Source organism: Strix uralensis, chromosome 1 (genome assembly GCF_047716275.1).
Source record: "Strix uralensis isolate ZFMK-TIS-50842 chromosome 1, bStrUra1, whole genome shotgun sequence".
In the NCBI taxonomy this organism is placed as follows: Eukaryota; Metazoa; Chordata; class Aves; order Strigiformes; family Strigidae; genus Strix; species Strix uralensis.
In genome coordinates, this window is record NC_133972.1 from 44,538,702 (window position 1) to 44,555,330 (window position 16,629).

Genomic DNA, 16,629 nt, shown 5'->3' on the forward strand with positions numbered 1-16,629 from the left:
GCTTTGAAAAAACCCACCAAAATGTAAAATACAATTCACTGAAAAGCAGAGATAGCAAAATCAGTCTTAAGGGCTGCTGGATAGTCAATCATCAGGAGCCAAATTCTGCACCTCTGCTCATTGAAAGTACTAACTTGACTGAGGAGGGCTCAAGAACAAGGCCCCAGGAATGATTTCTCATGTTAAGGTGCACATATTTATCCTACACAGATCCACTGACTTCTAGATTATTGTAGCTGGGCAATGTTAATGCCAACATGGAAGATTGATTGGAGGGGACTTCATATGCCTTTGGCCAGAAAGAACTACAAACGCATCCTATATTATCAGATTTCATCTTTACCTTGCTGCCAGGAGTACCGGGTTGTCCCTTTTGACCATCCAGACCATTGTGTCCCTATATTGAGTATAAAAATAAATATTAATATATATTTTGCCACAAATGGCTATACACAAACTCTTAGTCTTGTAAGGTAAATCCTTCTTTCCATACAAAATGATTTCTTAATATAATCATGATTTTTTTTTTTTAATCAGTCTTTCATATCAGGAGATATTAAAAACTTCAAAGAGGTTCATGCACTCTTAACTTTGAGGGGATTTCCAGAGGTTTTCAGTATGCTGAAGTGTTTTCAGTCTTTAACTATTCAGGGAAAGAGTACTAAAATATACTCACCCTAATTCCCTTAAAGCCAGGCAGACCAGGAGTTCCAGGGAAACCACGAGCACCCTAAAAACACACAGGGCATGAATGATTGTCTCTAATATTATATACTGCAGTTAAAAAGAAAGAAAAAGAATAAGTCTTTCAATAAAATTAATGAGTAGATTTGGGCCATGATCATTCAAGGGAGGAACACAGTCCATTCCCTAACCTCCCAGGACCAGACTTGTTCCAAGACTAACAGTAATCAACCTGATTTTCCAGTTCTGAATCTCAGAAATTTCATGCATTAACATGTGATAGCACAGCTGTTGTAGCTTTCTATGCCAAGGTGCCTGCTCACCTGCTCCTGTGTAACTCCTCACTATGTCACTTCTGTTACTAACCACACTAGCTTTACTGGGGGTGGGGAACACAAACCAAAAACATAACTATATGATATCCCTGAATTCAGTAAGAACTGAAATTGGATTAATCCATATAGGGAATATTACTAGACTGTTAATGTGGTGCAATTCAGAAGTGTTGTCATGTTTCATTGATAAGAGAACTGATTTATATTGTATACAGTAGATTAGTACATACCTGAGGGCCAGCAACACCCCTCTCACCAGGTCTTCCAGGTTTGCCAGGGTGACCCTAAAAAATGCAGTAAAAATACACTAAGAAGGACAGGTCATTTTATAAAATGATAACATAAACCATTAAAACAAAAAAAAAGACACTGGCAAAGTTTCTCTTTTTCAATAAATACAGAGAGCTTGTTAGCTTTCCTTCTCTCTGTATTCAGGAAGCTAAATAATGTATTTAGAGAGGTTTCAAAGTTATCCATTTTTCTGTACACTTCCAACATACAACGTCTCTTGTACTGTAAAATAATTGTTCAGGGGTTGATTTCTTCTACCCGGTATTATAGAACAATGTACAAATTATGGCCAATAGAATGCTTAGCTTAACAATAACCTAATGTTAGAGTTGAATCACAGCCCCAAAAGAGATAAGAAACATTTAATAATCACTTACGTCTTCACCAGACTTTCCTGGAGGACCAGGGGGACCACGAGGACCCTGGGGACCCTGTTAAAAATAGATTGAAGATTACTTAAAGCATCATTCTTCAGATAAGTCTTTTCACTGGTTTCTGACTTTAGTTGGGGCATAGCTGGAACCTAGCTGACTTTGCACTTTATGATTCCAATCTGAAGGAGTCTGAATCTGAGTGTTCAGCTCTGTTTCTGTAACAGAATCAAGCAGGAATACCCATTTCTAACGTTCAAGGATATGCATATGGATTGGAGAAACGGGCATTACTAAGCATTACAAGCCTATCCTATTTCTAATGCTAACAGTGTCTGTATGTGAAACCTGTACTTACTGTTTGACCAGGTTCACCAGGCTCACCAGGAACACCTTGAAAACCAGGAGGACCCTAGAATAGAGAGATTTTGTTAGTGTTTGAATAAGCTATTTTGTGATTTTACAGGTATGTCAATGTTAATTAGTCAGTAGGAGAGATGAGACTGTACTTACAGGGGGTCCAGATGCTCCAGGTGGGCCTCTAGGTCCCATTAAACCCTAGGTGAGAAAAATTAAAAAAGCTTTAACAAAAATCACCATTATAAACACACATCTATTACACCAATTCTTGCTATTCCTAAAATACTGGTAAGCATTACAGTTCTCAGTGTGCAATGTCCAAATCAAGTTAGAGGAAGTTGAGAGATCTGCAAGAATTTGCACAGGCAGTCTAAGTGCAAACAGTTCTTCTAATGGCAATGAACCAGCACAGAATCCAGTGAGATGATTAAGAATGTACCATTATGGCTGGGTACCTTGTGATTAGGCTTCTTAATCTATTCTGACTTGTTAGCCAGTGCACTGGTTCATTCTTCTATGTACCCTCTCCCTTCCATGAAGGGAGTGCATGAACTTCCAGAGTTTAAAGACAAAGGTGATAACAACACATAAGAAAGGTTGTATTTTTGGGCCTGTCAATTTTATCGTGATTTTCAAGAAGAGCTGTTAGAGAAAAAGATCATTAAAATGGTAGAAAGACAAAAGGAAAAATAAAGGTATATAAAGGGCAGTAATACCATGAACTGGGAGGTTCACACATAATTTTGGAAAGAAATTAAACAACTCTTACACGTATTGTGTATACATCGATTTCAAATAATGATCAACTTCTATGTAACTATTTTGTTGTTTTCTGGTTTTGATTAAATTATCTTCATTTCTCCTCCAAAATAAGTCATAACATACTCCCCTTGCCTGAATTTAGAATTTACATATGTCTCGGAAAAAAAGGGTCAAAAATCACCTTTAAAAAGGAAATTTCCATAGATTACTGCACTTTCTTAACCGTTGTCTTAAGCTTTACTAAACAAGCAAACAACTTTGAACTGAAATTTAATTTAGGCTTTTATTGTCCAAATGAATGTTTTATGAGATGTTTCAGCAGAAATCATTATGTTTTTAATTGGTTTTAAAACTTTCTTGGGAACTCTTTTAGATTTTCTCATTACAAGATTAAAAATCATGTGACAACTTTTCAATGGCTTATGTAGCTTTCTGAATACTTTTTATTAAGGGGAATAAATGCATATGAAATGCAGGCATTTACTTATGGAAGCTAAAGTAATCTTGTGGCTATAAAAATATGCAGTAATTCTAGGAAAAATAACTGTTTCTGGACAATCTGAATCATATGTGCTGCATAAGCCCTGTGAATCTCTTCACAAATTATATTCCTTAATTGTTTTTCTCTCCTTTTCTTGTCTTCCCAATTGCTCACATTTTCATTATGAATCTTAAAAAATCCTCACGGTAGGTAGATTCTACTGCTGTTGCTGTCAGATGAACCCTAACTCACTCAAAAATTGGAACTTAGAAATTGTGACACCCCAAATAAATCCTCATCTACATTTTCTGATTTATTGTCAGACACTGAGGGCAGAACTTGATTAAAAATGCTCCTATTTTCCTATGTTTAGCATCTAAATGGATATCAAAATATTTTCAAAAATTCATTTAATATTACACTATTTTCAGGAATGGAAACAAGCACTTGACCCAGAATAATCCTGGTCAGCCTTCATCCTGCTGCTCACCCATCTGATGCATTGTCTGTGATGTCAGTGTGTGTGGTGAATCTAACCCATGTTCTGCTATCTATGTACCCTGAAAATACTGCTAACATCAGGAAAGGTTAGAAATTCATGTGGAGAGGCAACAGACTCCTTAACCATTCATTTGGACATAGTATACAGTAACTGATAAAGATTCCTCCTCAGAAGAGCCTTGTAGTAGCAAGTACTAACATTCAGTCGTTGACAGCCAAATGCGGTGGCCAATTTCCTACCAAACCTGTGCAATCCAAGGATATCAAAAGGGTCGTACAGCCATGGCAGAAAAATGGTCACCAACTGGAGCTGAGATACTGAGTTACTTTCTAGACCTATGTTGGCTTTAGAGAGCAGATTTACATTCAATCTCATTCCTAAAACACAATCTTCTGTCTCAATATGGGTAAAATAATACTATATCAATGTGTTATCTGACATCAGATTATGACATTCACTGATTCATGAAAGTGTGGGCAACAGATAGAATCAAAGCACAAGACCCAGTAGTGCTATATTCAAGTTAAATATACACTCACAAGACCATATTTCAAGTTCTAAGGATATATTTCAAACACTTCATTGTACTACATCAAAGGATCAGTTTACAGTCTGACTCAATATATGATCAAAACATTAATTTTAACACTATGCTTTGCATTAACGCAGCTGGATTAGGCTCAAAGGAAAATACTAAACACGTTATCTATGCAAGTTATTAAGTACTAAATCATATACCTACCATAGGTCCTGGGCCAAAATCAGCTGCTTTAGATGGATCATATTGAGCAGCGAAGTTCTATAGGTGATAAAAAGTTTGAAATTAAAATACTAAAAATTTTACTTTAAAAAGTATTGACAATGACCATTCTACATCTAACTGTCATCTGACTTGCTATACTTGCTATACTGTATGTTAAGCAGCATACGTAAAACTCAGTAAACACGGCCCTATCCCAAATACATTTCTATTCACTTGTTTCCAGAAAGACTTGATTTTACTAGGAAGGCCCTTTCACACAATGGCTTCAAATATCTACGCAGCAGTGAAAGAGAGGCACTGCAACAGCGTGAACTGAAAATTAAGAATGTTAACTCAGTGCTCATTTAAAATTGAAAACTTTCTTGAAACCCATTTCCAATGAGGGAAGTTATGCATATTTTTTTCACCACATTGCTTAAGTAAAATTCATGTACCACCCCTGACGGACTATTGGATGAGGTGGGTAATTCAGCTTCAAAAAGATCTGAGGAGCATGCAGCCTCAGAAACACTGCATTGGATTTTTGATCTTTTATCAATATAAATGTTGTAAGCAAATATACATTTAGTTTTGTAAAGTACATCTTCCCGCTTCACTAAAATGGAAAAAAGTTCTATACAACACGGTCAAAAATCTTTTTCTTGTGTTTTTTTTTATTAGTATATTAAAATAATAGAAATTAATAAAAGCAGTTTGGGGTTTGCTATTAGGAAAATAAATTATTGCTATTCCTATTGAAGGCAAAAGAGTATTCTTCCGTGCAGGAGGATTTACTAAACTTGATCAATATGACACCGTCTATGTCTTCATGCTGCCTGTGCAAGCCAATGTCAAGCAAAGAGTTAAAGTCAGCCTTTTGCAGAGAATACATGATGGACACTCGTGCAGAAAGTGTGTATGAGACAGTCCAGTTACATTCTGCAGCATGAATACAGATAGAAATTAAAAATTCTAAAGGAAGATATTCTAAAATTCTGAAGGACTTTAAGTATGAACTTTCAGCTTAAGGGTAGTCTTCTTCAGCTTATTCCAATAGAGTTGCTGTCTCTTGAACCCAACCACAAAGTGCCGTTTCTTTTCCCCATCTGCTTAACAGCACAGGTTTCATTTAGTTGATTCCTAATCCATACACTTTATGGCTGTAAAAATTTAATGCTCATTAACAGGGTTGATTTGCTCCTGTGCAAAAATCGCTGTCAAATACAGAATCCAAATCTGCCACAAAAAATATACATCCCAAGGAGAGTTTCATTGGAACTGGGACCATCAATTTCTTGCAGATCACAAGAGAATGTTTCCTCTACTCTCCAATACAACATCAGTGTTTTCCGGCAGATATGCAAAGCACAGATCATCAGTTTCAGTAATAGGAAGTTTGGATGCCTTACTCCGCCAAGACCGGGAGGACCAGGGGGGCCTGGAGGACCTGGTAGACCATCTTCACCATCTCTGCCTGGTGGACCTGGTGGACCCTAGAGTCAAAAAAAGGATTATAAAGTGAACATTAGAAGTGGCTAAAGAAATCTCTGAAGTGATAAATTCATTAACAACCAGGCACCTACAGCACAAACTACAGCATTGCTACATACGCAGTTTCAATAAATGGTTAACTTTAGAAAAATAAGCATAGCCTGAATTTACATTGCCTTGCCAGACCTCGTATCAGATAATTACTGTAGTTTCATATTTGAGAAGATTTGTGGGGGCAATAGTGGATCTATGCTACCAAAGTGTAATCTCCAAATTGGGAATTTTCATTTTAAGTGACCAAATTTTGGACCCATGAACCCCAAGTGACCCATGTGGACCCACACAGCCTGCCAGATTATGTTAGTGAGAGCCTAAAATGTGACCAACCAAGGACTGGCAGAGATCAGCCCTACTGGTACGAACTAACATAGATACAGAGTAAGTCAAAGGACAGTTTTTAATCAGTCTAGACTATTTTCTGGTATAATTGCAAATTCAGTGACAATAAAGCAGTGCTTTTTTACAGATTTTTGATACTGTCACTCTGCTACCACTGTCAGAACTTCTTTTACAACAGCTTGAAATTACATGTTTTCAGTCTGGCAACATTTGGTCTTATATTCTTTCATCCTCAGCGCACAAAGCTGGTCAAGTTTTGCCATCGTGGCAACTGAGGTGAGGTATTTCATTTGGTATGTATTTTGGACCCAGTTCAGTGCTAGATGAAATCCATAATACAAGTCATGGATTTCTAAAGGAGCTGAATTAGGTTTGGTGCCTTCAGGACAAAGCATGTACCTCATTTCATTAAACAAATTTAGTTAGTGGTAGCCTAAAGCAACTATCCAGCTGACCATACAGATATACTCTTCCTAATAGTTCTCTTTACATTTGTCAGCATTTTATGATCTAAGAAATCTTCCAGAGCTACCTATCAGTACTGTGACATATTCATTTTCAGAAGATACAAAAAAGTTACATGATAACTACACACTGCCTAGATAAGGATATGAATTTCAGAATACCACTTTACATAAAAGCAGCAATGATGCAGAAGCAAATCAGAAGAGCAGGTATCAGCAATAGAAAAGAACATTAGAACTAATTATTCAACTCTCCTTATTTATGGTTACTTTTACAGCAGCCTTTAACAGTACAATATTCACTTTGACTAATAGAAGGTAGATGACAAATGCCTACCTAGGGAGAGCTTTTTCAAGCCATCTTTGGAGGCACAGATAATGAATGATCCTCAAAGCTAGCTTTGTCTATTCAGATTTGATATAGAGAGAGTTTATCCATATACCATATTGTTCAAAGACTACGTCTTTATGTGTCAACTTTCTCTTCTGTATTTTCATGCACTTTTTCCACTGTGGGCAGTTGGAAAAAAAGTTTTTCAAACCATCACTTGGGAGTGCTAGGCTGCTGTCTGAACTCAACCGCATCTGCTGGTTGGACTAGATGACCTTCAAGGTCTTTTCCAACCTTGATGATTCTGTGATTCTGTGCTCAGGCACAATTACCATAACTAGGTTGGTGAGATATTGCTGGGGCAGAATTTGCTACATAGGTAACTTGGTTTCTTTTTAATTAAATTGTACATGCAAGCTTCTACAGGTACATTCATTTAATCTCACATCAATGCCCAAACTTAGTTTTTTCCTACTGGTCTTCCAACAACTGTTGTTCAAAGATCACAAACAAATGAATGTCAGTCTAAATCCTTACCCTTTCTCCCTGTGGCCCTTTGTCTCCTCTAGGGCCCTGCTTGAAGAAAATAAAATTTAATGAGTTACCATGCAAATTTTCCAGGACTATGAAGGGAAACAGATACATTAGAAATAATTAGTGTACATAAAAAAGGGAAAGAAGACTTCACATACAGGTCTGATAGCTATTTTCCACAGACAGCATATCCTTTTTCCACAATATGCTACTGAAAATAGATTAGTCACTGTCACTACTGTGTCAATTAACAGTATCACTGCACCATCCACTGAAGTACTTGCAAAGTTGGTTTTAGTCTCTACTGAGTGACTGGCTCTAATTTAACAGTAGTGACTTTTAGAAATAAAACAAAAAACTATTTAGCCTTTCAGACCCGTATGGATATTGCTGTACTGTTCAATTCACGTAAATCTTTCTAAAGGGACACTGGTTGAACAAGAATGTTACTTTGATGCAGTTTAGTTCTTGGTAGGCTTAGCCCTGATCTTGGGTAAAGCAGCTTAAATTCAGTATTTGAATTTACCCTGGTGTTAAGATGTTGCATCCATTGTTCCCTCCTTTTTACTTCCTACTCATCTCAGTGCTAATGCTATTCTCAGGGAACACTGGAAATAACAAATGTAGTCAGTTTTCCTTTCATCCAATATTCAAGAAAATATTAATCTGCCTAAGAATGTCTGATACCATCTCCACTTCCACACAAGAAAAATAAAAAAGCTTACCTTCCGCCCTGCAGATGCCTGGAAAAAATAAAGAAGAGAATTTTAAAAATGATGCAGTTTCTCCCAAAATTTTAAACTAAAATAACGTACAAACTTAGACTCATCTTCTTACATAGCTATAATTTTTCTCAGTACAGTATATTTAAGTATGCCCTATGGTTTTAAATTACTACGAAGGCTAGGACTTCATTATATAACAAAGATACATGTAACTACATTAGAACATTCTGTTGAAGACTGACAATCTTATACCTATTACAGCCTACAAAACTAGCATAAAAAAAGTCACACCTGAGTTCTTTCATAATCCTTCTGTGCAATGAAATTTAGACTGTAAGACTGGCTTTAAAAGAGAGTCATCTCCAATCCAAACTGCCAGGTATAATGTCCAAACACCACTGCTCCGTTACTTTCTCCTCATGGTCTTTACACCTATGAAGGCAGTCTTTAAAAGGACATCCCACTTGAGAAAATGGGGTGGGTACCTTTCCAGGCAGTCCCTTCAGGATCTAATCGGTATCTTTCCATGACCATATTGGGAATTAATGTTAGTAGATAATACTGCCATGAAAAAGAAGTCTAGCCTGTTAATTGAAGTTGAGTGTTACATATGAGATAAAAAATAATGATACTGACCTCACTCACATCTGGAAAAAGAAGGGAAAGAAAAAAAAGAGAGATAATCAGAGTGTGGATTCAGGTATTTGACAAGTTTTACATTTCAAGGCTTTTTTTTTCTTAACACAAGAAACATTTTCTTAACGTAATTTCTTACTTTTAAGGTGATTATCTTAAACTGTAAAGAGTCACAGGTGAGCTTGCTGTGTATTTCAAATTCAAAACAGACTTGCTAATGAAATTAGAACAAGTAATATGGTTGATACAGTAAAAAGGCAGGTATCTTCTATAAGCCTGTTCTAAATGTGCTTAAACATATCTCCATGGGGAAAAAAAAATGCACATATATATATACATTTACACATATGTGTGCATGCAACAAATGAATAAATCCAGACAGGCTGCCACATGTGAAGATATTAAATTGTAGGAATAATCTTAAATTTTAATGTAACTGGCCCCATCTCACTTTTTATGGGGAATGGTTATACCTAAACATACCCATTTCCACAGTTTCCTGGAAAATGTCATAGTGTGTGGGAGAGAACAGTTTGAAGCTATTAAACACGAAATAATTTTTCTCTTTGTATTTTATTTACTTCTAAGTACGCTCTTGTTAATTAGTTGGACATACTAATTTTCAAAAATCTTTCCTGAATCTCAAGCAATTAAAAATCTATTTTGGCTGAAACTTACCACGGTAAAAACGTCTTACATCACACTTCAATGCCAGCGATTTGGCATTATTACTAACCAAGAGGTTGTTGGGTGTTTTTCCACAAAGAGTCACTTTGGCAAAGTATGATCACACTAAATTCAGGGGATTCATACAGTCCAGCAAAAAGGTAACAATAATGAAGTGCTCAACACTGACAGCACTGAAATGCCCCGGCAGAACACCGACTGCCTCTACCAACCCAACGTAAAGTTAAATCCATCCCTGTCCCCAGGTGATGCTGGCACTGCCGCGACTACACTTCTTTTGGGAAAAAAGGGTGCGCTCGGTACGGCGGGATCCCCACACGAACCGCTCCGTCTCCTCAGCTTCTGCGAAGCCGCTGCTACAGCTGCCCGTCACCGGGGGGGGGCGGAGGGGGGATGTCCCCGGGGGGTGGCCGCGGTGCGCCGGGACAGGCCCCAGCCCGGCCGCCCCGCCAGAACGGCCCCGCCGCGGGCCCTCGGGCCTCCTCCGGGCCGCTGCCACCGTGCGGCCGGCAGCGGGGGCGAGGCGGGGCGCGGGGGGCACCGTCCCCCCGCGGGGGGCTGCGAGCGGCAGGGGCGGGCAGCGCAAGGCTGCTCCCTCCCGCCTCCACCCGGGAACCCGGCCCAGCCCCAGGTCGACGCCGGTCCCGCAGCGGAACGGCGGCGAGGGGCTGAGGGGGCACTTCGCAGGCTGCCGCCGCCCAGCAGGGAGGCGGGGGGGAGGGGGGGGGGAGCCGCGCTCCTCCGCCAGCGGGGCGGTGGGGGGAGACCCAATCCTCTCCCCAGCGAGTGGCGGAGAGCCGCGCTGCACCCGCGGGGAGCCCCATTCCCTTTTCGCCCTGGAGCCAAGCGATATTCCTGCCCTGCCTCCCTCCTCCTGCCTCCTACGGTCCTTCCCTCTGCGGAGACCCCCGGGAGGGGGGGCTGACCCTGCGGGGAGCCGCCCAGGCAGCCCCCGGGGAGCCGCGGGCAGCTTTCCCGCCGCGCCGGGCCGGGCCGGAGGGCGCCCAGGGGCACGGCGCGCCGCAGCGGCCCCGCTCCGCCTCCAGGGGGCGCCGCCGCGCGGTGAGGCGACGGCGGGCCGGGGCGGTGGGGGGGTCCCATCCGGAGCTGGCCGCCGCCCGGCCGGCCTGTCCCCGAGGGCAGGGGGGAGCCGCCGCTCGGCCCGGCTCCCCCGCTTCGGCAGGCGCGCCTCAAGTCTCACAAAAGCGCATCCCGGGTGCAGCCGGGATTCCTCCGCTCGCCGTCAACACGCTCCTCCCAGCCTTTAAGCATCTCCGCTTGAATTAGGGATTCTTCTTGGGATACGAGCCTCTTTTTTTTTTTTTTTTTTGGGTGGGGGGAGGGGGTCTCGTTGGCCTTTTGCCATCCTTTTCTATTTCTGAGGGGGAAAAAAAAAAAAAAAAGCAGCCAGATTCTGATCTGGGACGGAGGCGGCAGCCTTACGAGATGGGTCTCTAGAGCTTGGGAAGCTGCCCCTCGCCGCAGGCAGCCGTCCGCTCCGCGGGGCATGTGCCTGGAGGGAGCGCAGAGAGCGGGACAGCCACCCCCGGACACCACCCATGCCGCAAACAATCTAAAAGCACTTACGTTGGCCTGTCGCTAGGTATGAAGTTACTGCGAGCAGCAACAAGATCCGTGTATCCACAAAGCTGAGCATGTCTAGTTGTAAGACATGCAGACTCCTTGTGGTGCAGAGCCCCTGGTCGGTGGTTAGCGATTACCTACGGGGCGCAGGCATACAGTCTTGAGGAGTAACTCCAAACTTAGCAGAAACCTGCTGCCCGGGATGCTAAATTAATCAAGCCCCGGTCCGCCCTATTTATACCGCAGGAGGGTCCCGGGGCCGCGAGTCACCGGCGGCGACGCAGCCAATGGGCGCGCGGCGGCCGCGGGGCCCGCGCGGCTCCCAGGCCGTCACGTGCCCCGTGTCTCCGGCCGGCGGCGGCAGCCTTGGCAGCGGCGGGCGCGGGGTCGGCGGGGGGAGCCGGGGGGAGCCGGGGGGCGGCGACGACGTTAAATTGGTTCCATGCTTTGAGGACGTGGACACTTTGAGGCTTTTGGGAGGAAAATCTGACTCGTCGTCTCATTCTTTTTTTTTTTTAACTTTTTTTTCAGACGTCCCCCGCCCCTCGCCCTGCTTTTCTGGGGCCGCGCCGGGCGGGCGGGCGGCTGGCACCGGCCGGGAGGGCGCTCCCGGGGCTTTCAAAGCAGGAGCTGTCCAGGGCCTGCGGAGCCTCCCGCCCCTCTCGGATCGCAGCGGGGAAGCGGCCGGGGGAGCCGGCAGGAGTCTGGCTCCGCTGCTCAAGCTCTCCCCGCCGCCCCACCGCAACCGAGGGCCACAGGCGATGCTCCCCCTCACCAGCGGGCCCGCGGCGCCCGGCCCCTCCCGCACGGGACGCTGGCAGCTTGTCGCCCCGCTCCCTTGCACCTCCCCGCCGGCAGCCGGCGTGGCTGCTCGGTTCCCCGCGGCGAGCACCGGGCAGCCGCAGCCCCCTGAGCCCGCTCACAGCCGCCCGCGGCAGAGCCCCTCCGCGGGGTTTGCTCTCCCCGAGGCGGTCTCTCCGGAAGGGCCGCGGGCGGGGAGCCGCGAGTTTCTTCTCCGGGCTTCGCGGCCGCTCGGGCAGTGTGCGTGTGCGAGGGGGCGGCCTGGGGTGCCCCGGCAGCCGGCCGTACCGAGCGCTCCCCGCCTGCTGGCCCGTTAAACACAGCTCCGCGGCGGCTCCCCGGCGCGGGAGGGGGGACGGGCGCTGCCGGCAGCTCCCCTTCCCGCGGGCCACCCGCGCACCCAGCGGAGGGGGAAGCTGGCGGGGTTGCCTGCCACGTCTGTCCGGCAGCCGGCTTCGCCCTTCTCGGGGCGGGGGGGGGGGGGGGGGGCGGAAGGGGGGGGAGGGCGCCGACTGCCCCCCGGCGCTCAGGAAGGCCGAGGGGGGCGAGAGGAGGTGCCCGCGCCGTGCCTCTGAGGGCCGGCAGGGACCGGCCGCCCCTCGCGGCGGGCAGCGGGGCCCCGTCCCCCTCCCGGGCGCCTCTGCCCCAGGGACTGGTGTCGGGGGGCTGCAGTCACTTGGGGTCGCCCATCTCGGCCCCGCCGGCCTCTGGCCCGCGGCGGCTGAGGGGAGCTGACGTGGTCCCGCCGGCCGGGCCAAGCGGCGGCCGCGGCCAGCACCCCCTCCCGCCCCGGGGCTCCTCCACGGCAGGCAGCCGGCCCCCTCCCGGGCCCCCTCTGCTCGCTGAAGGGAGTCCCGGGCAGAGGTAACGGCGGAGGCAAGCGGGAGCCCCGCCTCAGAGCGGGCCCCCCTCTCCGGGGCGGAAGGGGCGAGGAGGGCGCGGCGGGACGTGGTGCTGGCTCCCCTTCCCTCCCCCAGCCCCGGGTGTGGGTCGCCAAGCAGGCGGATCCCGCTCAGACACACCGGCGAGCCGCAGCGAGCCTCCGCGCTGGCGGGGGAGCCGCGGCGGTGGGAGCCGGAGGGCTCCCGGCGGCGGGGCTGGGGGGCCGCACTGCCTCCTGCCCACCCCTCAGCGGAGGGGGTCGTGTCCCCTGCAGCTTGTCTCGGGAGGGACGCAGGAGCTGTATCCAGCCCTGATTTAGAAGCTGCCTCCGGGGGGACGTGTACAGAAAGGACGGAAAAGATGGGACATGGGTGTCCCATCTCAGGGGGGACCCCACAGGGGTTGTGTCCCAGGGGCAGCGCCGAAAGCAAGGAGCCCCTGTGCCACGCTGCCACGCGTGTCAGGGAGAGCCAGCCGTACCCAGGCTGAACAGCCTGTCTGAAGCCGCCTTCGGGACGTTCCTTCGCTATCAAGAGTTCCGATGAAATGGGTAACGTGCATGACAAACGACACATGGAATTAAACTGCACGTGGAATTAAACCTGCAGTTTGGATAAAAAAAACAACAGCATCAAGAAAAGGTGATCCAACAAAATGTGCCTGACCACAAAATAGGAGCCCAACAGATGGTGACAGATTGAAACAGTAATAAAAGAACATGGCAGAAACAGTACCCAAGTATTCTTTAAGATTAGCTTTCACGGGAATGGTATCAATTTAAATCAAGTAGGATTTAAAATGAATCTGGGCAGCAAGGTTAACTAAAGATTACACCAGCATAAACCTAAAATAGCTCAGTGGGCTCCAAAGAAGTTGAAATAATTGAAATTAGACCCAAAGCACTGAGACTCAAGTCCGAGTATTTCCTGACACCTCCACTTCCAGTGAATAGTGGTGGGGTTTTTTAAACTTTTCCCTTGAAATCAGTCATTTCACACTATAGCCATCAGGAGAACATTTATCGACTGATTATGATAGTAATGAGACACCGTTGAGACAAAATCTGTTCTGATTGCATATATATATGATGTCAGACAACTGTTGCTTTTATACATATTTTCAAGAAATGATAGCCCTTTTTCTACTAATGGAATACTCTGATGGTGCAAGAATATGGACACATGTATCCTGACCAAACCAAACTACCATTCCCCTCCGTCCTACCCATGAAGTTTCACACAGGAGAGACAAGCCCCCACCCCAAAGAAGTGAAAACTCCCCTGAAAGATGTGGATTTTCAACTACCACGCCTACCGTAAAGCAAATGGCTGAGGGAGACACACAGCCAGAAGCTCAGCGACACACAAAAGCTGGTGAGATTATATGGAACTACAGCTCCTAGCCTTCGAAAAAGATACGTTCTTGGTATGCTCCAGCCATTTCAGTATTGGTGCACATGGGTGTACCATGGGAGGAGATAGAGGATAATAATTAATTGATATGGCTCTTTTCCCATGTCTACAAGTCTCTTTTCAACAAACCACCATGCTGAAAAACCCATAACTGAAGTTCTCTAGGACTGTCAGCTTTGACCTAACAGTCTCAGATGCATACTTGACCTTTTGAACCTATGGAGCCTTTGGTGATTTTCTTCACGGACATTCATCTGTAGTCTTCCCATTTTGAGGAAAGATGAAAAAGGAAAAAAAGGAATCTCTTTTCCCTCTAGCATCAGCACGAATACAAGCAACACCAAATGATTTTAGGGTAAGTGACAAAGGCCTATTAAGTTGATCTTCCCGCAAGCTATCATTATCATACAGATATTGTCACAGCTTCTGTTGTGAAGGTAGGCTACACTGCTCATCTACTCCATCTAGGCATGCAAAAGCAACCTTAGAAACTTGGGGAAAGAATAAAAGTATTTCCAAAAAAGAGAGTGCACAGGGAATTTATTTCTATAGTGTGAGCTTGGAAAATATTTTTTCCTTAAAAGACAATTATTGTAAATGGCTGCTATTATGCAAATATCTTTAGTAGTACAGGGACTCCTAAATTAACACAAGTAACATGACAGCTTTTGAAGCCAGTAGCATACCAGAAGTGATTTGATCAGCCAGCTTTAACAAGGAAACATCTAAGAACTCATTTTCCATTTGGATCATATCTATTTAAAGGAACTATTTCTCACTGAAGCCAGTAATGCCTATGGCACAACTCAAACTGAAACTGATGATAATAAAAAATTAGCTCTGGAAAATTTGCTGATAGGGAAAGCTTTGAAAGAGATGAGCTTCCAGGTGATGTCAAAGAATATTTATTTCTCGTTGTTTTGAACAATTCATTAGAAGGCAGACCTAAAATTCTGAAAACTGTAATACATACACTGGGAAGCATTTGCTACTCCTTCAAAACTTATCATCCAACTGTGAGCCATTATCCAGCCAAACAATTTAATACTGTCTGGCCAGTACCTTATTACCAGAAAACAGAGCAATGCCAGAGTTCAGAGAAAGATCTGCATCTTTCTAGATTGTCCTCAAACCTCGTACCACACGGTGGATAACTGGGTTTGGTGTGCTCTCAGATCGTAGTTTTCCTCAGGCTGATATGGATGAGAGAATCACAGTATTTCTGGTTGGTGCAAATAGTTACTCATTTCTTTCCATCTATTCCAACACAAAGCTTCACACATTTGTTCAGATAATTCAGGCATGCCCTACTGTATAGCAGTAAAGGATGAGCAATAAATCTGCATATGAGAAGTAGTTTCCCTCTGGGACTCCGTTGAGCACTGCGGCTGGTTAAGTGACACAATCTGGCTTTAGTCTTTCTTTTGTAGGATACATAGGTATATGAGGTCTATACGATTTAATGCAGCACTAAGCTGAACCCTGGACAGATTTTACTTGGTGTCTGCTGTGTAGACATCTCAGCTTGTTTAGAGCCAGCTTTAATAAAACTGTTTATGATTCTGCAGTTCACGTCTTAGCTTGGTTTTAGTCAGTATCTTGCTCTGAATAATAAAGACTAGTACTTTGTCAGTGGAGAAAATACAGAAACAGTACAGTGTATTCCCCTCACTGCAATTCATTGTTTCATGTTTTCTGTTTTCTTCCTGACTGTTAAGTTAAAAAAGGTAACAAAAAATTTGTGCTCTTATAGGAAAATCCTGAGGAGAGACAAGACAGTGCAAAGAACTTCCACCAGTCCTCCACACCCTGTGTTGAAAGGCCAGGTATGCTAAGCTCCTGTGGTCGCGACACTGTTCCCATGTAGGGCTAAAGGTATACAGAATTCTAAGAGCATGGCACAGGTATGTAAAGAGAGTTGTGACTTGTCTGGGGCATGGATCAGCATTTAGAGGGAGTCTGTAGAGTACCAGTAAATGGTGTGGAAGCAGGAACATTGTTCTTTGTGCAAACAGCTCATAGCCATTGACTTCTAATACTTCTTCAGTATTTTAAGACAGTTCTTTCAGAACCATTTAAAGTGGCTTTTGAGAAGTAGTCCAGCAAAGGGACTTTTAATGAGAAACAAACAGGTTCTATGCATACAGCTATGGCA

General features: G+C 44.8%; 1 protein-coding gene across 1 annotated transcript in view; it reads right to left on the reverse strand.

The window, feature by feature from the left end:
- Positions 1-11,982, reverse strand: part of COL1A2 (collagen type I alpha 2 chain) — a 41,842-nt gene extending 29,860 nt beyond the window's left edge. The window contains exons 1-11 of the mRNA XM_074864260.1: positions 11,379-11,982; positions 10,655-10,673; positions 7,751-7,789; positions 5,938-6,021; positions 4,529-4,585; positions 2,195-2,239; positions 2,040-2,093; positions 1,688-1,741; positions 1,250-1,303; positions 677-730; positions 344-397 (exon numbers count right to left, since the gene is read on the reverse strand). Coding sequence (XP_074720361.1) covers positions 344-397; positions 677-730; positions 1,250-1,303; positions 1,688-1,741; positions 2,040-2,093; positions 2,195-2,239; positions 4,529-4,585; positions 5,938-6,021; positions 7,751-7,789; positions 10,655-10,673; positions 11,379-11,452 — 588 coding nt within the window. The 5' untranslated portion in view covers positions 11,453-11,982. The remainder of the gene's footprint in view (positions 1-343; positions 398-676; positions 731-1,249; positions 1,304-1,687; positions 1,742-2,039; positions 2,094-2,194; positions 2,240-4,528; positions 4,586-5,937; positions 6,022-7,750; positions 7,790-10,654; positions 10,674-11,378) is intronic.
- Positions 11,983-16,629: the final 4,647 nt, after the last annotated feature.